Here is a 23,370-nt window from a genome sequence, read left to right on the forward strand (position 1 = left end):
CACATTTTAGCTGGGATTTGTCTACTTTGAGGATGTTGTGTGTGTTTGTGTTTGTGGTTATGATCTTCATAATACATAACAGCAACTTTAAAACAGATTTTGATTTGGCAAAAAAATATAATGCAGCCCTGATTGGTTTATTAGTTTTATAAAATGGCAGAACACCAGTATTCAATAAATATTTTTAATGAGTATCGTTTATTCATAATTCTAATCATTCTTTGTTTTTATTGTAATTAGCCTAACTATTTCTATGAAATAATGATTGGTATGTTATTCTGTAATATTGAATATTAAATTAACAATATAGAATTTAATAGATTTGTTTATTATAGCTAAAATATTTTAGTTTCTTGAAATTCTATGAACATTCATTAAAAATTAAATCAAATAATGTATATTCAAATTATTTTATTTCAGCTAGTTGCCATGGCAACATTTCTTATTTCCATTAAGTTTAAATTGATGTATTCAATAAATTAAACCAATAAATTAAAATTAAATAAAATGATGTTAAATAAAAATATAGACATAATAAAAATTAAATAATGACAACAAAATTACTAGAACTTTAACTAAAATGATAACAGAAAATACAGAAATAAAATTAATTCAAAACATTAACAAAAGTGTAATACATCATAAAAAATGTTGCTGCAATTAGTTATAACAACTTTAAATTTGTTGATATTAAACTTAACTAAACTAATTTAAATCAAGCACGAACACTTACTTTTTTAAGCTGACATGATTAATTATTTTATTGTTGAATTAAGTTGAGATAAATAATCGTGGCAATGATTTTTTACAGTGTGGTGTATCATTATCAGTATGTGTGTTTGTTATTTTATAGCAGCTTTAAATATAATTTATCCAATCAGATATTAGAGCCGAAACAGCACACTTAATAAAACAGCTTGAAATGGGAGTGAATGTTGTTCTGGACAGTGGGAAACTATGCTGGGAATGCTTTGTTTTTTATTTTCTTCATTCTTTCTTTCTGCACTTCGTGTTGGAAATTACACTAACGTTTTCAGCTTTAAAAAAAGTCTTTAAAAAATCTATAACTTTTCAATTATATATCTTTTAATTATATAACTATGTTTGTACTCCAATTTGTTGTTGAAATATAAAAATTCAAATGATGGCTTTTATAAAAAACTTAAAAAATAAAAATGTCATCAATAACAGGTTAAGTAAAATAGAACGAATATGTAATGCAGTGCGTATGTTTAGCAAAAAGTGAGTTATTTCTTTTCTAGCCAGATTTTTCAGTTGAATATTTTTGGTGCATCTCTAGTAGCCGCTTTATATGACGGATCTTAACAGGACTCATTTAAGATTGCAAATGGGTGTTTTTAGCCTCTCTTTTCCATTGTAAAGTTATATTAAGTTTGAAAACTGCAAAAAGTGTGTTGTTGCTCCTTGAGGGAGTTGACGGGAGTTTGGGGATCGACTGTTTCATCATTCCAGGGGAAAACTGGGATAGAAAAAAAGAAACGTTTATTTTAACAGCAACACACTGCATCAGTTTTCCCACAGCCTGTGCCAGAAGTTGAGCTCTGGGAGGGCAGATCCTAAAGCAACACCCACCTTTAATAAACGCTAATCGAGAACAGGAAGACGGGATGAGAGTTATGTGTGTGTGCACGTGTAGGAGCTGGACATCCTCCAGACCTATAACCATCTCCGTGTTTGGCCCCAGACCATGCTGCTTTTTCATAACTAGCGATAAGAGCCTGTGAACCTTTTGTACTGTGAGATTAGCTGTGATGAATGGTTTGGGGTCTGTCCTCTCGCTGCAGGATTTACGGTCGTCCCAGAGCAGGAAGTGCTCTTGAAGACCATTAGAGCTCCATACGCTCATCAAAGCTGCTGACTGCGTCTGAAAGGTGTTTGCACAGAGGAAAATGTTGTTGCTCTGAAGTCTTCAAGGGATCGTTCTCCCCTAAATGATTGTTTTTCCGTCATTTACTCCAAACTTGTATGACTTACTTTCTTCTGTGGAAAAACGTCTCTGTTTTTTTTTGTCCATGCAATTAAAGTCAATGTTGTTTAAACCCCGATTGTCTTCAAAATCTCTTCTTTTAAATTTCCACAGAAAAAAAAGGTTTGACATGACATGAGAGTGTATCAACCCAAATATCATAGGAATGGCCAAACTATGCCCTAGCAACCATCTAGCAGTAACAAACAACCACTTAGAACAATTTAGCAACAACCTGGGACACCATAGCAACACCCCAGTGCCCTAGCAACCACCTAGCATAGTCTGACAACCATTTAAAACTTTTAAAACACTACCTAGAACTTTCTAGCAACAATACAGAACACCATAGAAACACCTTAGCAACCGTTCAGCATCATGATATCAACCCAAAATACTGTAGAAATTGCCAGTTATGTTCTTGCAACCACATAGCAATGTCAACCAACTACTGGGACATCTTAGCAACACCTTAGTGCCCTAACAACATCAAAAAACACTTAGAACTCCCTAGCAACAACCTGAAACATGGGCAACTGGTCAGCATCATGCCATCAAACAAAAATACAATAGGAATTGCCAAACAATGTTCTAGCAACCACCTAGCAATATCAAATAGCTCCTTAAAACACTATGTTAACAACCTGGGGCATCATAGTAACTCCCTAGTGCTCTAGCAACCACCTAGCAACATCAAACAACCACATAGAACACCCTAGCAACTGCTCAGAATCATGTTGTCAACTCAGAAGAGGAATAGGAATGGCCAAACTTTGATCTAGCAACCATGTAGCAATCTCAAAAAAAAACAAACACTTAAAACACCCTAGCAACAAATTGGGACATCATAGCAACACCCTAGTGCCCTAGCAACATCAAACAACCACTTAGAACACCCTAGTAACTGCTCAGCATCATGCTGTCAACACAGAATACGATAGGAATGACCAAGCAATTCTCTAGTGCCAACACATCCCCACTCCCCATTGGTCGATATTCCCATAATACGGTTCTGTTGTGCTGGGAGTGTGATGTCTCATCACCACATGAATTGGACAGCAGCGGACACACAGTGTGTTTTGCAACATTTAAGGAGATCCGGCTATCTGATTCGAGGGGGAATTTGGGACCATTTTATTCACGTGTGTGTGTGTTATTCCTGGTCTTGGAGGTCTGCGTGCCTCTCACACACCCACGCTGAATCTCTACACATGTTCCCGAGCACACACAGGAAGTACGAGGCCCTGCAGCTGAATGCAAAGAACAACATCAGAAATTGTTTCTTCTCTCAGCGCCTTTGTTTTTCTTTTTCCCCTTTTCTTTCAAGGCTGTGTATGTTTCCCAGGAGCCCTTACAGAAGAACAGACAGCAGTTTTGGTGCTGAAGTGACTTTTCCCCCCTCAAACTGGCTCCTGCTTCATCAGTGCGGCGCTGGCAGATGTTTAAGGAAAACAATCCCCCGTATAAAGATAATCCCAGCGGAAACGAGCAGCTCGGGGGTAGTTTAAATGGGTGCAAAAGAGACGGTCCTCGTGGAAGCTGTGTGACGTCTGGTGGGAATTCTGGGATTTAGCTGTTGAGTCACAAAATGACACGTTTGAGAGTGTTAGCAGGAGTCCGGGATGTTGGGAAGGGTCAGACGAGCACGCCTTTCCCATCCCAACACCCACACACACACACACTAAAGACACTCAGTAGACGCCACATCTGTTTACATGAAGCAAACGAGCATGTCACAGTACTTGAGACAGCCACTCAGAACAGCATAGCAATGCCCTATCAATTACCCCAAACATCTTGAATCTGCATAACAGCACTATTAAACTCTCACAACACCCTAGCATTGGCATAGCTACACCCTGGCAACCACCCAGGTCACCTTTAAAACACATAGCAGCACTCTTAAATGCTTCAAACATCTTAGCAACTGAATAGCAACACCCTGGTAACCACTAAAAACATCTTAAAAACCACACAGCAACACTCTAAAATGCATAGAATGCCCTGGCAACCTCCCACAACACCTTTTAATCAGCATAACAACACTGTAAAATGCTTAACCCGCCTTAGAAACTGTATAGCAATGCCCTGGCAACCACCCAGAACATCTTAAAAAAACACATAGCAACACTCTAAAATGCTTCATACTTCTTAGCAACGGTATGGCAACACCCTGACAACCACCCAAAAACCTTAAAAACCACACAGCAACTCTCTAGAACGCTTAAACCCCTTAGAAACTGTATAACATAGCCCTGGCAATCACCCAGGACAACTTGAAAACACATAGAAACATTATAAAATGCTTACAAGATCTTAGCAACTGTATAGCAACGCCCTAGCAACCACACAGAATACCTTAGAAATGCATAACAACACTCTTAAATGTTTAAAACACCTTAACAACTGCATAGCAAAGCCCTCAGGTATGCTGTGATCTCAGCTGCAATCATAAATGATTCCTGGCATTTTGATGCTGCTTTAGTTGCTATTTCTGCTGATGTTGAAGTCAACAGTGCCGGATGTGGGTCGAAGACAATGGCAGCATTAGATTTTCCTTGTATTCTGCAGCATTATTATTTTGCATTGGTTCTTTTGAGTGATCTGACGGCTCCTGCATTAGTCTACGCTCTCTCTGACGCAGGTTGGCCGCGGTCAAGCGTTTCTAGGGCACAGAGAGACGTTATCATGAAAAAGAGCCCGTTCTGACATGGACGTCAGCCTCATTCTGACCTCTCTCTTTCCTTTAGAGTTACCGTTCTTTAGTCTTTCATATTCTTCTTTTTCTGTGTCTTTTAGCCAGTCTTTCTCTTTCTCACCCTCTGAAAGGGTTTGATTCAGAGCTCGTTTCATTGCTGGGCTGCTTGGCAGCTAAATATTCCACCGTATTCATTCGCCTTTTTTTCAGACGTTATGTTTTTTTTCCTGGTACTCTTGGTTTCACAGCAGCTTTCAGAGGATTCAGCACATTAGAAAACTAGGAAACTAGCTGCAGCTCACAAACCTGATGATTCTCATTTCAAAATTGCTTGTTTTTATTTGCAATGACTGTTTGAATCTTTCATAGTGCTTTTGTGCATCTACAGATGGTGTAAAAGGTTCATTCGTTTATTTACATGATGACATCCTGCAGCATTTGGTCTCCTCAAATCATGTGTTGTTGTTTTTTATTATTAATATTATTAATTGAAATTTCTATATTTTTAAATTAAAAAGAAACGCACATTTTTATTAATTTATTTTTTTCATCAGCGGCGCTGGCAGATGTTTAAGGAAAACAATCCCCCGTATAAAGATAATCCCAGCGGAGACGAGCAGCTCGGGGGTAGTTTAAATGGGTGCAAAGCTGTGTGACGTCTGGTGGGAATTCTGGGATTTAGCTGTTGAGTCACAAAATGACACGTTTGAGAGTGTTAGCAGGAGTCCGGGATGCTGGGAAGGGTCAGACGAGCACGCCTTTCCCATCCCAACACCCACACACACACACTCTAAAGACACTCAGTAGACGCCACATCTGTTTACATGAAGCAAAAGAGCATGTCACAGTACTTGAGGCAGCCACTCAAAACAGCATAGTAATGCCCTATCAATTACCCCAAACATCTTGAATCTGCATAACAGAACTATTAAACTCTCACAACACCCTAGCATTGGCATAGCTACACCCTGGCAACCACCCAGAACACCTTAAAAAGCACACAGAAACACTCTAAAATGCTTCAAACATCTTAGCAACTGAATAGCAACACCCTGGTAACCACCAAAAACATCTTAAAAACCACACAGCAACACTCTAAAATGCATAGAATGCCCTGGCAACCTCCCACAACACCATTTGTGCTCCAGACATGAAGGTCTCCTCAAATCATGTGTTGTTGTTTTTTATTATTAATATTATTAATTGAAATTTGTATATTTCTAAATTAAAAAGAAATGCACATTTTTATTATTTAATGTAATTTTTTTTTTTTTATTAAATTATTTTTTTTATTTAATTTAATATAATTTGAGGATAATATAATATAATTGAGGATAAGTGTGTTGGTTATTTTATTTTATTTACCTTCAAATTTATTTAAATTTGATTTTAAATTTATATACATTTTATTAACTTAATTTGTTTTTATTTTATTATTTTGTTTAAAGATTATTTCTTCACATTGTTTTAATGCATCTTTTGTGCATTTCAATAGTTAGCTCATTTTCTCACAATCATGTAGTTCCAAACCTGCATTTAACTGACATATTACTTTTTGCTGCTTGTCATTGTTCCTGTGTAGTTTAGTGTTTCATGCAAGACTGAATGTTGCATTGTTTGGCATGACATCAGGGTGAGTATATGAACGCGTTCAAAAATAGTAAATGTTTGAATGAGTGTCCTGCAGTGTGGCCTTGCACTGTAAGAAAAAATAATGGAAAAACAGAAAAGGTCCTGGTAATTTTCAGCCAGAACATTTCCTTTAACTCTAAAACTCAACAAAATGCAACACGTAACTCAAAAACAACACCTGTAAAAAATCAACAACACCTATAAAAAATCTATATAGGAAATGATCATATTAACACAGTACATTGTGCCCTATTTTTACAGTCTTTTCTTGTATGTGTAAACACGACTCCTGGGGTCTCTGAGCGTGTCCCCTGTGTATTGGAGATCATGAGAAAGTTTCCAAGTCTTTTCTGGGAATACACACTGGACAAACTCCTCCTAAAGCAACTATAACAGCACTCAAGGCTCCTCGTTCTCTTATACGTCGCTCCTGAGGGACCGGCAGCACTTTATGAAGTACACTTTTCCTCTGGCAGTATATTAGATGCAGGATTTGTGTGGGATGTTTGATTTTGATTGCTTCGGTGAGATAGTGCTGATAGAAAACACACAATAGCACATTACTGCTTCCTTTTTACTTTCCTTGTCGGAAAATGTTTTTAGTGTTGTGCATCTGAGTTAAACAGCATCAGATCTCAAAGGTAACCACTGGAGTAAATACAACCAAAAATATAATATAGTGAATATTGAGGTTAAGGCAAGAGACCCCAGGTAAAATATTAAAATAAAATATTTATGAAAATTTGGCATTATCTAATTAAATATGCACTCACTTTTATACATTTTTCAGAAAATAAATCTGAACTTTGGATAAAGCCAGGTTCAAAATTCTTGTTTGACTTTGTTGACATGTAACAGTTAAAGGTTTTTATAGAGGGAATTTTGGATCTCTCCTTTCATCACTGCATAAATCAGGAAATACTGTCAACAGCCATAAAAAAAACTACATTTTTACCATGTTTTTAGTAATAAAATGTTAAATAAATAATTGTGAATGATATATGAACAAATCCCTCAGTAAAATCTTCCAGAATATAGATAGGAACAAAGCTGCTTAGTTTGGTGTATGCAAGTGCTGCTGAAGTGGAAAACAAAACTCTTTAAATATATGTATTGTAATTGAAATTTACAGATGCAAATATTGCAATAATAAAATCAAGCGAATTATATTGTCAGTCCTGATATTGTCGTGTGTTCCCGCCTCTTGTGTCCATATTTGGTTTGTTTCCTGTCCTTGTTCCTGTCCTCACCCAGACCCTTAGTTCATGGGAGATCATGCCGCCATCCGTGACTCCCCCAGGCCCACCCTTCGTGGGAGATCACGCCGCTGACTCAAGCCCGCTGGCCACCGCCATGGTTCCAGTTCCCCAATCACGGCCAGGAGGTCCATGCCATGTCCCCAGAGACATGTTTTAAGACATGTTGTGTCCACAGGAGCAGTTTTAATCTAATCCAGTCTTGTCTTGTCCACGGAGACTCGTTGAGGGCAGGCGGCTTCTCTAGTCATGGCCGTGGAGGCCATTCCCAGCCGCGTGCCCCTCGTGTCACAGAAGTGGAAGCGGTTCCTGAGGCAACCCTGTGAGGGCCCCTGACTCCACGTCATGCCCAGTATGGACCACAGCTACCGAGCTTGCCCACGGAGGGCTTCCTGCTCCTGTGGAGTGTCTTGTTTCTTTGTGGACTGTCCTGTCATGTCCTGTATGTCTAGCCCTGGAGGGCTCCTGATATCCCCGAGCTTCCCCATGGAAATTTTGGGGGGGGGTTATTCAGGCTTGAATCAGTGGCGGCCAGCGGCGTGATCTCCCACGTGTGTAGGGTTAGAAGGGTTCCGGCTGGAGTGGCCGGGCCAAGGGACGAGGCCACGGCCACGAAGACCACCTGCCATGGCCTCCTGAGCTCCCTGCACCGCCATGGCCTCCAGAGCTCCCAGCTCCGCCATGGCCTCCATCTGTCTGTTCCGCTCTGGAGGTCCCAGTCCTGTGTTCCTGTCCGTGTCTGTACCGAGGGGCATCCAGAGCGAACACCCCCCCCCCCCCAGTCAGTCCTCGGTCATGTGTGTCATGTGTTCACGCCTCTTTTATCCATATTTGGTTTGTTTCCTGTTCTTGTTTAATGTGATCATTAGTTAATTCTTGTCCAGCCGTGTTCGTCTCATTATCTATGATTATTCTGTATATTTATAGTCATGTCTGTTCAGTTTGATTTCGTCTGGTCTACTTGTTACTCTCCGGTGTTCCTGTCTGTGTCAGCCCTGCCTTGTCTTGCCTTGCCGTGATGTCTTCATTAAATCCTATTATTTTGAGTTACTCCTCGTCTGCGTGTTCCTCGCTCCTCCCTGCTGTGTGCACCGTGACAGATATATGAACAAACAGTTCTGTAAAAATGTTCAAAATATATAGAAATAACTCCTTTTCTCCCTCCTTTTGACTGGACTTTGAGATGTTGAGTATGTGTCTGTTGTTTTATTTCATTATTTTCTTAATATATTGTTTTTTTTTTTATGTTGTGTTATGTATGAAAAATAAAAAAAATGTTGATAACAAAAAAATATATAGAAATAAGACTAAAGTTTGGTGTATGTAGGTGCTGCTGAGGTAGAGAAAAATCTCAGAGAAGATACGTATTGTAATTGAAAACTACAGACGCAAATAGATAAAGTGCATTAAAATGAACACTTATAAGTGTATTTTGGATGACATCTTTCAAAAAGTCTGAAAGAGGACTATGGAAACAAAATATACCAAAATCTCAAAACACCAATGTTGTGTCTTGCCTTAAGGTCAAGTTTATTAGAGTAGGAGGAGGAGGATTTCTTTTTCTTTATTTCTTTTGCTTTATTTGATGAAGCAATTCATGAAAAAGTTTAATCTTGTGGCTAAAAATAGTCATGATTAGATCACCCTGCCGAACATCTTTTACGAGTTAAGAGCATGTCTTCAGAATTTACGCAATTCACTCTTTTTCCAGCGAAGGATCCTTTCTCCCTTGAAGGATTTTTGTTCTCCACTTCTTCTCTGCTATATGTTCTTCCACCCTCTCTAGTTTTCCCACACTGGTTTTGCACCCAGTGATCCAGCTTTAACTGTTTCCAGACATCTAAACCACCCACCCCCACTCCATTCATCCGTCTGTCCACTTACACCCACAACAACCCTGTACGATTAACCTTAGTGTTTACTTACACACACACACACACACACACACACACACACGTTGGTTTTAGTGGTTTATGGGGACTCTCCATAGGCGTAATGGTTTTTATACTGAACAAACTGTGTGTGCTATTGCCCTACACCAACCCTACACCTAAACTTAGCCCTCACAGGAGACTTTGTGCATTTTTAGATTTTCAAAAAAACACCATTTAGTATGTTTTTTAAGCCTTTTGAATTACGGGGACATAGGCAGTGTCCTCATAAACCACCTTCATATTGTAATACCTCTGTCATACCCATGTTATTATACAAATTTGTGTCCTCATAAACCACATAAACATGCACACACACACACACACACACACACACACATCCTGGAGGATTTGGGTCTTTTGTGACCTCTGGCCTCTGTGAATGATCTTTAGAACACCTTGGAAGGGATAAAATCTCTCATAATTAGACAGATCCTGTCAACTTTAATGTTTATATGCAGTTTTAGAAGCACTGAAAGATACTTACATGCATTTTGAAAAAATAAATAGTGCTAAAGTCTTAAATATTACAGACTTTGGTACTTGATTTTAAGGTGTCCTTGTTACACGTTACATATACTTACTATTATAATAACAATAAATGATGCTTAATTGCATGCAAGCAACCCTAAACCAAACCCTAATCCTAACCCTAAACAAATAGTAAGTACATTTAGTTAATTAATATTACTCAGTACTTAAATGTATAATTACACTGTATCAAGGACACCTTAAAATATAGTGTAACCTAGGCTTTTATCTAGCTTTTCAGACATCTTTATTAGTACTATTAGTGCAGATAATAATGTATTAACACTAACCAGCATGGTTTTAGTATCACTGATATACTGTTTTTTCACTTTAATTTTAGTTTATAGTTTTAGTCATTTTGTTCTGTTGTTATTTTTAAATGTCCATACAGTTTTTATTATTTTGTATTTATTAGTTTATTTTTTATTATTTTGTAATTATTAATTAATTTAATTTTAGTAGCAAAATTATTTATTTTTTTGGTTTAGTTTCTCAAACACTATTAATGTTGAGTTTGTGCATTGTCCCGCAGGATTGATTTTATTTCATTTTATTTAATTTTTAATTTTTTAATTTTCTATTTTTATTATGCTGTTGTTTTGTTTGGATGCTCACTGTGACCACAGCAGATGCCAGTGAATGTGCCGCAGTGAAAAATGCAACAATAACAGCGTTTGTGAAACATGCTACTGTTCGTGTGCAGTCAGGCATGTGTGTCCCTCTCTGAAGCCTGTGTGAGAAATGACCCGTGTGTTTTTCCACAGCGCTTGACACACGGGAGGCACATCTAGTCAAAGTTAAAGATCCTGTCATGTAAATACAGTCGTAAACTCATGAATGCACAAGTTTTTAAAAGAACTTCACTAGAGGAATTTGTCACACTTGAGTGAATTTTCTCTTTTGTAAAAATAAATGTTGAGGCGAGTTTGGTAAGATTGCTGTTTCCTTTAGCTTTGAGGCGAATCAATCCTGAGTTGTTTTCCTTCCGTCTGCAGAGTCTAAACGCGTCCTGCTCTGGAAGACAGCATGAAGAGTTTCAGCCGGTCCCGACTGACTGCCATGACAACAGGTAACAGACTAAACAAACCCCCAAAATAATGTTAGTATCAAGACTTAGCCAAATAAACTCAAACCTAAAGCTCAGTATATTCTACACATGACTCATTTAATGTATAGAACTCTTATTTCACACTTTTGGATATTAAAAACAAATTGAACCATATGCATTTTGAATGTTTTCTTTTCGCTTTTTTGAACAAAGATATTTTGTAGAAGCAAAATAACCCAAAATCTTAAAATTGAGCAATGCACGCAAAAGAACTTAAAGAAAAATATATGAGAATATGGTTATAATTCACAATAAAAGCTCTAAAAACGTTCATTCCGAAATTCTCATGGCGGAAACCTGACATTTGCTTTCCCTAAATTATTTATGCACAGCTTGAGTTGTTGTTTGAGTGAAGCTGTACTAATCTGAATGCTGGTTTGTGTGCAGGTTTGCTCCTGCTCTGTCTGGGTAGCTCAGGTCTGGAGCTCAATCCCAGTGTTTCTCAGGTCATCCTCTCCATCAACTCTTCCTTCAGCATCACCTGCTCCGGCTGGAATGACGTCACCTGGCGCTTCAAACGGGAGGAGAAGGTTCCGGAGTTCCACGTTGAGAAGCAAAGTTCCTCCTCCAGTGTTCTCAGTCTGGAGCGGGTGACGTGGAGACACACGGGCATTTATGTGTGTTCAGAGAACGGGACAGACGAGACCAGAGAGGTGGCTGTCTTTGTGCCTGGTAAGAACTCATGAAAACATTCAAAACTAGGTCATTTCTAAATGGCCTATCTACTAGTAGGTCGAGTTTAAAAAAGTGCAAATGTAAAAACAACAGATATCATATATTTGAACATTTGAAATGCAAATTTGAACATCAAAACATGTTTTTAGGTAGTTTTGAATGTGATTTTCTCATTCATATTATGTTGTTTGATTTATTTACCTTCCAATGTTCATTCATTTGTTTAGTTTTTTTCATTTATTTGTGTATTTATTTATTGTTCCTCAAATCGATTCTTTTGTTCATGCATTCATTGCTTTACTGATTCAAACATTGATTTGTTCGTTCACTCACTCACTCATGCGTTCATTCATTTAATGAAGTCATGCATTCATTCATTTATTATTACTCACATTGATTTGTTCGTTCACTCACTTATGCATTTGTTTATTTGATCCTCACAGTGATTTATTTGTTCATTCACTAATGCATTCATTCATTTATTGATTCTCACATTGATTATTTTCATTCATTCTCACATTAATTTCTTTCATTCGTTAAATAATTCTTACATTAATTAGTTAGTTCATGTATTCATTTACTTACACATTCATTCATTTATTGGTTCATGATGAAAATGATTCATTCTGTCATTCACGCACACATTAATTCATTTTTTAATTCTCACATTAATTTGTTCATTCACTCATGCATGTATTTCCTTTATTATTCTCACGCATTTATTCATTTATTAATCCCCAGATTGATTTGTTTGTTAATTCACTCATGCATCCATCCATTTGATGCTTGCATTGATTCATTTGTTTATTTACTCATGCATTCATTTACTTATCGATTCATTTGTTCACACACACACACACACACTTATGCACTGATTCTGTCCTCCTCAGATCCTGAGGTGTGGTTCCTCGAGAACGATCATTTAATGGTGACTAAGACGGGAGAGGAAGGCACGATCCCATGTCTGGTGACAAATCCCTCGATAAACGTCACGCTGTACGAGAGAGACTCAGAGATAATGGTGGAGGGTTCATACAGCCCCAGCATGGGCTTCACCGCCGTCCTGGAGGACAGAACCTACAAATGCAAAGGAGAGCTGAACGGAGAGGAGAAAGATTCTATCAGCTTCTACGTCTTCAGTATATTTGGTACCTTTGCATCTTGATCCAATACTTTTTAATATTATTAAATACTTTTTTTGCTCAAATGTTGCTCTTTTATTGCTCAGTAGATTTACTGGAATATGTAAACATTCTTAAATCAAGATACATATTTTTTTTTTTAAAGACTTTTTTAATGAAACATGATTAAAAATGGAAAAATATATTTTGTAGTGTATTCAGCTCAATTTATTTCAGCGATGATTCAATTCAGTTCAGTAACAGAGTCAGTGCTGCAAAGTGCATCAACTATGAAACTAATTCAGTAAAGCAAGTAATTAATTATTATTATTATTATTATTATTTTGCATTGTTGTCTTGGTTTACAGGTCAAAGATTTAAGCATTCTCAAATCAAGATACATTAACTTAAGAAGTAAAATACTGTTACAGAAGAGGACTGAGACAGAGGAACGGTATGCGTTATCTTTATTGGTGACCAGAAATAGCGAGTGAGGATGAGCGCTGGAATCCTTGACCGGGATGAACTGGCGTAATGCGTTCTTGCCACACTCACGGAGAGGAGAGGAGTGAACACACACACCGCTGACTGGGAGCTGGGACTCGGGAACTCCGGAACAGACAAGGAACAGGATCCTGAGGGTGCAGAGTGGAGGCAGGTTAAGTAGCAGGATAGTACTTGGTAGCTAAACACACTAGCGCTTGGAGTAGCTGAAGTAGTCCTCCTTCGTTAAAACGAGACCGGACGTCGAGTGTCAGGCAGTGTGTGCTTTTATGGGAACCGGTAATGAGTGACGTGATGAGGGACAGGTGAAAGAAATCAGAACTCAGGTGAGAGTGACCGCTGTGATTGTGAGGCGGCAGAGCCTGGCTGATCTGTAACATTACCCCCCTCTCCAAGGCCCGCTCCTGAGGGCAGAGGACCCCGACGCCGTGGCGGTCTTCCTCTTCCTCTTGGCGCCGGACGGTGTGGATGGTTGGAATGGAATTCCTCCAGAAGGATCGGGTCAAGTACGTCATCCCGAGGTACCCAGGACCTCTCTTCCGGGCCGTACCCCTCCCAGTCAATGAGATATTCAAGACGACCGCCTCGGCGTCGGGAGTCTAATATGTCCTTCACCTGGTAGATGGTCCCATCCTCGATGACCAACGGGAGAGGGGTTTCTGCTACAGGACCAGGCTCTGCGGGGGGAGAAACAGAAGGATGACAAGGTTTTAGTAGGGAGACGTGAAAGGTGGGGTGAATTCTGTATTGGGGAGGCAATCGGAGCTGGTAGGTGACGGGGTTTATTTGTCTGACTATGGGGAAGGGGCCAACAAATCTGGGACTTAGCTTCTTGCAGGGTAGGCGCATCCTGATGTCCCTGGTTGACAGCCAGACCTTCTGACCAGGTTGATAAATGGGAGTCTCAGCTCTACGAAGGTCGGCTGTCATCTTGCGCCTACGCACTGCACGTTGTAGGTGGTGGTGAGCTGTGTCCCAGACCCTCTCGCTCTCCCGGAACCAGAAATCCACAGAGGGTACGTCCGAGGGTTCCCCTGACCAAGGGAACATGGGTGGCTGGTAACCGAGTATGCATTGGAATGGAGTCATACCGGTAGCAGGCTGGCGGAGAGAGTTCTGGGCATACTCAGCCCAGCCAATGAACTGGTTCCAGGAGTCCTGGTGGCCATGGCAAAAGGTTCGGAGGAAACGGGTTACCTCTTGAATCTTGCGTTCCGTCTGCCCGTTAGTTTGGGGGTGATAGCCTGAGGAGAGACTAATGGTCACACCTAGGAGCCGGAAGAAGGATCTCCACACACGGGAGGTAAATTGGGGTCCGCGATCCGATACGATATCTTCGGGAATTCCGAAGTAGCGAAAGACGTAGTTGAACATGAGTTCTGCTGTCTCCATGGCTGTGGGAAGATTTTTGAGAGGGAGTAGCCGACAGGCCTTAGAGAACCTGTCCACGATGACCAGGATACACGTGTTACCTTCGGAAGGGGGTAGATCCGTGACAAAATCGACTCCGAGGTGTGACCAGGGGCGATTAGGAACAGGCAGGGGAAGCAATTTGCCAGCAGGGAGCCGTCGTGGGTTCTTGGCCATCGCGCAATCAGTACAACCTCGAACGAACCTCCGAACATCCTCAGCCATGTTGGGCCACCAGTAGCGATCTCGTAGCAGCGAGAGGGTGGTGTTGGCCCCAGGGTGGCCAGTGCCCAGGGATGAGTGTACTGAATGGATGAGCTGGGTGCGTTGAGTTCTGGGAATGAACTGTAGTCCTGGCGGACAGCCCGGCGGAGTCTCGATTGGGGCATTGGAGGAGGTTGCTGGATCGGAGTCCCACTGAATGGGGTTGACGAATATCTTTTCAGGAATTACGGGTTCGGGTTCTTCGGAGCATTCATCTGGTGCATCGTATAGGCGGGAAAGTGCGTCGGCTTTGATGTTCTTCGATCCTGGACGGTAAGAGATGGTGAAATGGAAACGAGTGAAGAAAAGTGCCCACCGGGCCTGACGGGGATTTAATCTCTTTGCCTCCTTGAGATATTGTAGGTTCTTATGATCGGTGAAAACGGAGAAGGGGTGTTGGGCTCCCTCCAACCAATGCCTCCATTCCTCTAAGGCCAGCTTGATGGCAAGAAGCTCCCGGTTCCCGATGTCATAATTATGCTCCGCCGGGCTGAGCTTACGGGAGTAGAAGGCACATGGATGGAGTCGGGCTGGTGTCCCCTGCTCCTGTGAGAGAATGGCACCAACTCCTGAAGTGGACGCATCAACTTCCACAATGAATGGTTTCCTGGGGTCTGGGTGAACTAGGACAGGGGCCTTGGTGAAAGCATCCCTTAGCGCTTGGAGGGCCTGGGTGGCGGCAGGGGTCCAGATGAGGGTCTTAGGTCTGTTGCGGAGCAGGTTAGTGAGAGGGGCGGCTATGGAGCTGTAATTCCGTATAAATCTGCGATAGAAATTGGCGAACCCCAGGAAACGTTGGAGTCCCTTGATGGAGTCAGGAGTGGGCCATTCCCGGACTGCCTTCACTTTCCCCTCGTCCATTTGGATGCCACCGCTACTGATGTTATATCCAAGGAACTGCACTGAGGGAAGATGGAAGGAACATTTTTCAGCCTTAAGGAACAGTTGATACTCCCTCAGGCGTTGCAGGACCTCCGCAACGTGGCGACGATGTTCGGCCATACTCCGGGAGTATATCAGTATATCATCGATGTATACCAGAACGAACTTATGGAGGAACTCCCGGAGTACCTCATGCATAAAATCTTGAAATACGGAGGGGGCGTTGACGAGGCCATAGGGCATAACTAGATATTCATAGTGGCCCGTAGGGGTCACGAAGGCAGTCTTCCATTCGTCCCCCTCACGTATTCGGATCAGATTGTAGGCGCTGCGGAGGTCTAACTTGGTGAACACGGTGGCACCACGGAGCTGTTCCAGAGCTGTAGGAACGAGGGGAAGTGGATAGCGGAACTTCACCGTGATCTTATTCAGGGCACGATAGTCGATACATGGGCGTAACCCGCCATCCTTCTTCGCCACAAAGAAGAAGCTTGAGGAAGCAGGGGACGTGGATGGACGAATGTATCCTTGCTTAAGGGCCTCCTCAATGTAGTCCTCCATGGCCTTCTGCTCGGGGATGGAAAGAGGATAGATCCTTCCGTGGGGCACCGACTCACCCGGAAGGAGGTCGATTGCGCAATCCCAGGGTCGATGGGGTGGTAGCTGGGAAGCCCTCTTGGGGCAGAAAACGTCTTGGAAATCATAATAACAGGTGGGTATCGCCACTGACTGTCTTTCGGGGGGACTCTCAATGGAAGTGGTGTTCAGTGCTAGGGAATCTTTAGCTAGGGAGCAAGGTCTGGGTGCTCTGGGGAAACAGTGGTCAAAACAGGTCTCTCCCCATTTCATCACCTCACCAGTCCGCCAGGAAAGAGTGGGTTCATGCTGCATGAACCATGGTCTGCCCAAAATGATATCGACGGTGGAACCCTCAAGAACAAGAAATTGAATCATTTCCTCATGCAAAACTCCTATTTGAATATGTACTGGTTTCGACCAGCGACTTACGCACCCTTGGCTGATGGAAGTACCCGTCACGGAGTAGATCTTGTATTCCCGCGGAGTGGCTGTTGTAGGGAGGCCGAGCTGGCGGTAGAGACTGCCCGAGATGAAATTCCCTGCAGACCCGGAGTCGAGGAGGGCAGTGACTGGAAGAGAGCATTTGGAGCTGGTGAGTAGCACTTCTATGGTCAGGGGTTTTACATTGGGCACATTGGACTTCACTGCGCTTACCACTAAGCGAGGCGGTCGTACAGGGCAGGCTGCTCGGAGATGCCCCTTCTCCCCGCAGTAAAGACACAATCCGAGTCCAAGTCGTCTGGCTCTCTCCTGCGCAGATAGGCGGTGGCTGTCGAGCTGCATGGGTTCCTGAGCAGGGTCGGGGTAGTGTGGCTCCATCTGGCGGGTAAGAAGGGGAGTTCGGCGGCACTCGGTAGAGATCTCTGAGAGGCAGGAATCCATTCGGGTGGCACAACGGATGGAATGTTGGATTAGACTTTCCAAACCTAGCGCATCATCGAAGGCGGCCAGCTGCAATCGGAGGCGAGGTTCCAAGCCCTGTCGATAGGCGGTAAGGAGGGCACACTCATTCCAACCGCTAGCAGCGGCAAGGGTACGAAACTGTAAGGCATATTCCTTAATGGGTAGGGAATTCTGCCGCAGCCGATACAGCTGATCACTGATGGTGGAGTCAAATACAGGCCTCCCAAACACTTCTCGGAAATGTTGAATGAAACTCTGAGAAGAGAGGGTCACACTTCCACCTTGTGCCCAGATGGTCTCCGCCCATTGCAAAGCCTTACCCTGAAGATGCGTGATAATGTAGGCTATCTTAGACTTCTCGGTGGGGAACAGATTGGGTTGCATCTCAAAGGATAACGAGCATTGTAAGAGAAAGCCGTTGCATTCTGCCGCCGAGCCAGAGTAGGGCGCTGGTCTTGCCATGGGACTGGATACCACCGAAGAAGAATTGTTGCCGGAAGCGCCCGTGGGTGAGGTAGACGGGGACCCAGTCAGCGCGTGCTTCAGAATCTCCACCAGTTCTTGAAACGGGTCTGGATTGCTCATGTTGGTGATCGTCGGTGATGGTCCGGTCTTCTGTTACAGAAGAGGACTGAGACAGAGGAACGGTATGCGTTATCTTTATTGGTGACCAGAAATAGCGAGTGAGGATGAGCGCTGGAATCCTTGACCGGGATGAACTGGCGTAATGCGTTCTTGCCACACTCACGGAGAGGAGAGGAGTGAACACACACACCGCTGACTGGGAGCTGGGACTCGGGAACTCCGGAACAGACAAGGAACAGGATCCTGAGGGTGCAGAGTGGAGGCAGGTTAAGTAGCAGGATAGTACTTGGTAGCTAAACACACTAGCGCTTGGAGTAGCTGAAGTAGTCCTCCTTCGTTAAAACGAGACCGGACGTCGAGTGTCAGGCAGTGTGTGCTTTTATGGGAACCGGTAATGAGTGACGTGATGAGGGACAGGTGAAAGAAATCAGAACTCAGGTGAGAGTGACCGCTGTGATTGTGAGGCGGCAGAGCCTGGCTGATCTGTAACAAATACCTTCAGATATTAATTCTTGTTTTCTGGGGGATAAAAAATAATAAATTCAATTAAAATAATGAATATAATTTTTGCCCAAAATATCTGCCAATAAGGAAAGAAAAATTATTTGTTTGTTTATTTATTTATTTATTTGACTCAAATTTATTTTTCTGACCCCACTGGCAGATATTTGTTCTTGTTTTAAGCATAAACAAGCATTTTATTTCAGAGTAGCAGAAATGATTTTCATATTTGTCCTATACTGTACATATGGTCTGCTAATGCTTTAATATTACAGACATTTATGATTGTATTACCATTCATGTATCAACATTACAGGCGATTATTTGCTGTTTTGAGTTAAAACACCCACCATTTTCTTTTCATTTGTATTTGTAAGACGGTTAAATCATGGAGAGAGTCCATGTGTTGCACATCTGTGTCATCATTAACCGAGTCTCTCATAAACACATCAGATGATTTGTTTTCTATCAAACAATAGCCGTTTTTGTTCTTTCTTTCACACACATGGCTTCAGCTCCTGAGGCTCTGGATCCCTACATCAACGCCTCCAAAACGGTCCTGAAACAGGGTGAGACGCTGAACATCAACTGCACCGTTCACGGCGTGGAGCTCGTCTTCTTCTCCTGGGACTTTCCCCACAAAGACGTGAGTGGGCTCAACTCTTTGTTTTCATTATTTTCTCAAGCACTTAGTGCTCCTGTGAGAAGCTCCGCATGTTGAAATGAGCTCAAGATGTGCGGCCACACCTTCGTGAGGAACACGTGTTTTTATTAAGAGATAAATCAAGAACAATGGGGAAAGAAGTGAAAAGTTTCATAAAGGCACCAGAGCAGAGATTACAGTTCTAGTTTATGCACATTAGCAGAATGCATATCATCTCATTTTTGTTGTTAATATCTGAAAACAGATTAAATCAGAGGTGGTTCGCTGGTTTTGACCGCCCACTGAACTGGTTTACACGAGTCAGGCTTGCTGGTTTTAGAGGGGTCAGTTAACTTGGTAAAATCATGGGTTTGAGTTCCTTGAACATTTTCTTCTTCAGTATTTTTGTCTTATTTTCCAGTACAAATATCTAAACATTCCTAAATCAAGATATATGAGAAGCAAAATGACTTTTAATATAAAGTCAAGTTTCTTTCAAAATTATGCTTAAAACAATAAAAAAAAATATCTGCCAATGGGGTGTGAAAAATAATCTCGTTTTACTTTTATTTCTCTGACTTCTTTCTGGTTTTAAGCGTAAATTTAATTTTGATACATTTTGCAGAAACAAATCTTAAGTCATTTTGCTTTTGAAGTAAATCTTATTTTAAGGATGTTTAGATAATTCTACTGGAAAACAAGTCAAGAATACTGAGGAAGAAGATTATTTTTTGCTGTGAATGCGATGCAGTTGCTGTGGATAAAAGTGCCTGGCAAATAATTAATGTAAATGTATACCAGAGTAAAAAGTTAAGCAGGTTTTGGGACAAAAATGGCAAAAAAAAAAGTCTGTTTTTGTATATAATATTTTTGAGGTAATTAGTAATACATATTCTAATTATTCAGAATTTGTTTTGATAAATGGACAGAACATTTAACATTAAAATATTTTTTTTATTTATATTATATAATTAAAATATTTCTAATAAATATTAAAGTTGTATTTAATTTTTAAAAATAGAATGTTTATATGATTTAAATGAAGTCTGTTAAAAGAAAATAAATTCCAGGAGCAAATATTGCATGCTAATGGAGAAGTTGATTTCTGACACTGAAAACCCCAAATGTTTTGCACCTCAGGTGGGGGACGTTGAGCCCTTGACTGACGTCCTGGCGTCCATGAGCATGCGGTCCTGTCTCAACATCACAGACGTGTCTCTGGCCAGATCAGGACAGTATGTTTGTCACGTGCATGAGGGTGTGCAGGACCAGAGAGCTTCAGTCAGTATTAACATCACTGTACTGGGTAAGAGCTGCAGATGCATCACATAGTATAGAATAAAGTCTGGCTACTCAAATCAGGGAAAGTCAACAACCATGAAAACCTTTCATTACATGAAAAAACTTTAAATAAAAAAAGTTAATTATATTTTTAGTTATTTGAAATTTTAATTACGTTTTTCTATTTCAGCAACATTTCTTATTTTCATTTAGTTTAACTTGATGAACTAAAATAACTAAAACTAAACAAATAATAAAAACTATATTAAAAAAAATAATAATAATAACAAAAATGACTCAATTTTAACTGAAATTAAAAATTCTAATACACTGAAAAAAATTATACAAATTTTTTTTTAAGGTAAGTGGTTGCAAGCAATTTATTTTAGCTACATTTTTTTTTTTTTAAATGTTGAAGGTTAGTCAAATAAATTAGTTTTTTCAAATGTAGCTAAAAAAAAATTGATTGCAACCACTTACCTTAAAAAAAATGTTTCAGTGTAGTATCCCAATGATAGTAAAATAACACTAGTCAGACACTTTTTTTTGCAGCTTTCCGGTAAAAGCAGAGCTGTATGAAGAGTGGCCTTCATCATCTGAGCTGTAAAATCTGGGTGGCGTGTTTTCAATGATGCTTTGATACAAACCTTAATTAAATCTCAACAGCCGTCCCTTTAAAACAAGCGCTCAGTCTCACAGCAGCTCCTGTGATGGTGTTTGCTCTCATCATGGGAGAAAGGCTACGTGTGACTCCTGCTGAAGGAAGGAGTTATGTTTATGTTTGACATGATGAAGCCACAGCCGTACACAGAAACCCTGGAGGATCGCAGACCAGAGTCACAGGAACTGACTGTAGATCAATGCGGATCTTTGTTCAAGTGTCCGCAGCACTTACACACACACACACACAGGATGCAGCGACTGCAGGCAGGCCTTTATGAAGAAAGTGCTTTTAGCACCTGAACGTTTCGATTACGATCTGTCAGCTGCCAGTGAGAGCTCACTTATGGAATATTAAATAGATTATGTAGAAAGATGAGCAAGCAAAACTCACTCTGTCCTGCTTATAAGATTTCATAATTTGATACACTAGCTTTCAAAAATTTAGGGTCGGTGAGATTTTTAATGCTTTTAAAGTGTTTTATGCTCATAGAGGCTGCAATTATTTGATTAAACAATACAGTAAAAGTAATAAAAATGTCAAATCGTATTATTATTTAAAGTAGCGGTTTTATATGTTAATATATTGTAACATGTAATTTATTCTTGTGATCAAAGCTGAATTTTCAGCATCATACTATAGTCTTCGGTGTCACATGATCCTTCAGAAATCTTTCTAATAATTTGCTGCTCAAGAAACATTCCTTATTATTATCAATGTTGAAAATAGTTGTGCTGTGTCCTATTTTTGTAGAAACTGAGAAAGATTTTATTTTTCAGGATTCTTTGATGAATTGAAAGTTCAAAAGAACAACATTTATTTGAAATCTAAAGTTTTTGTAACATTAGAAATGTTGTACTGTCACTTTAAATCAATTTAATGCATCCTTGCTGAATAAAAATATACATTTCTTAAAAAAAGAGTATAGCTCATCCCAAACTTTTGAACAATAATGTATATATAATAATATATAATATAATATAAGTTGTGCATATCGACAAGGATTATTACTATTATTGGTCATAATTAGTATTAAACTTCAGTGTAAGTCATCCTGATCATTTGTATTAACAATATTTTCATCTGTCTGTCTGTAGAGAAAGGGTTCGTGGCTCTTTCTTCACATCTGGACAGGAACGTCTCGGTCCAGTTCGGGGAAAACGTGGAGCTGAAGGTGGAGATGGAGGCGTATCCCAAACCCAGCGTCCAGTGGACTAAAGATGGCGCTGCTATCAGAGGACACAGCACCAGACAGGAACAGGAGACCCGGTAATGATGCTCTCAACACACCCCCTCTTTTAAACACCACTCAACCTCTCCAGGGGATCTCAGACTCTGTGTGCTCCGGATCTTCTGCAGGTTTGTCAGCACACTGACCCTGGTCAGGATCCGACTGGAGCAGATGGGTCTCTACACCGTCAGTGTCCAAAACCAAGATGACTTTAAAGAGATGACCTTTGACCTAGAGGTGAAAGGTGAGACAGTTTGACATCTATTTACACACCACCCCCATTTCCTGAAAACAGACACCCGTTTAGGTCTGGACCAAGAATAACACCTGCTGCTGGGATTACTGTGAAACCATTCATTAAAGTGAATTGAATTGTATTATTCATATTTAATTTATGTTTTTATATTCAATTAAATATTATGTTAAATTTTATATTAAATTGAATGTTTTTATAAATATTTAATTTAATTTGGTTTAATTTAATGTAATTTAATATTAACAAAATATTTAAATTCAATTACATATGTAATAATATTTAAATAGTTTAATATAAATATTTATTTATTTTTATAATTAATTTTACTTCATTTAATGTTAAGTGTTTAATTTAATCTAATATTTAATCTAATATTTAATTAGTTATTTTAGTGTAATGAAATTTAACAAAATATTTAGTTTGTTTAATTTAATTAAATATGTAATGTAATATGTAATTAGCTAAATTACATTTTTAATTTATTTCAATTTTTTATCATTAATTTTACTTTATTTAATATTTAAATTGTTGATTTTATTTTAATATTTCATTTGTTTAATGTAAATAAAATGTAACAGTTGGATTTAATTTCAATGAATTTATTTGATAATTAATTGGTTAATTAATTAATATTGTTTTATAGTTTATTTTAATATTTAATGTTTAAATTAAACAGATGAAATGTTAAAATAATGTAATTAAAATGTAAAATATTTAATTTGTTCAATTTA

General features: G+C 40.0%; 1 protein-coding gene across 4 annotated transcripts in view; it reads left to right on the forward strand.

The window, feature by feature from the left end:
* LOC306853662 (platelet-derived growth factor receptor beta-like) overlaps positions 1-23,370 on the forward strand; it is a 55,962-nt gene that overhangs the window by 13,980 nt on the left and 18,612 nt on the right. For all 4 annotated transcript variants that reach the window (XM_079391228.1, XM_079391227.1, XM_079391229.1 and 1 more), the window contains exons 2-8: positions 11,031-11,104; positions 11,531-11,815; positions 12,709-12,966; positions 19,083-19,213; positions 20,351-20,516; positions 22,250-22,421; positions 22,512-22,627. In XM_079391228.1, the coding sequence (XP_079247354.1) occupies positions 11,062-11,104; positions 11,531-11,815; positions 12,709-12,966; positions 19,083-19,213; positions 20,351-20,516; positions 22,250-22,421; positions 22,512-22,627 (1,171 nt within the window). In that variant the 5' untranslated portion in view covers positions 11,031-11,061. The remainder of the gene's footprint in view (positions 1-11,030; positions 11,105-11,530; positions 11,816-12,708; positions 12,967-19,082; positions 19,214-20,350; positions 20,517-22,249; positions 22,422-22,511; positions 22,628-23,370) is intronic.

Source organism: Barbus barbus (genome assembly GCF_936440315.1).
Source record: "Barbus barbus genome assembly, chromosome: 33".
Classification (NCBI taxonomy): domain Eukaryota; kingdom Metazoa; phylum Chordata; class Actinopteri; order Cypriniformes; family Cyprinidae; genus Barbus; species Barbus barbus.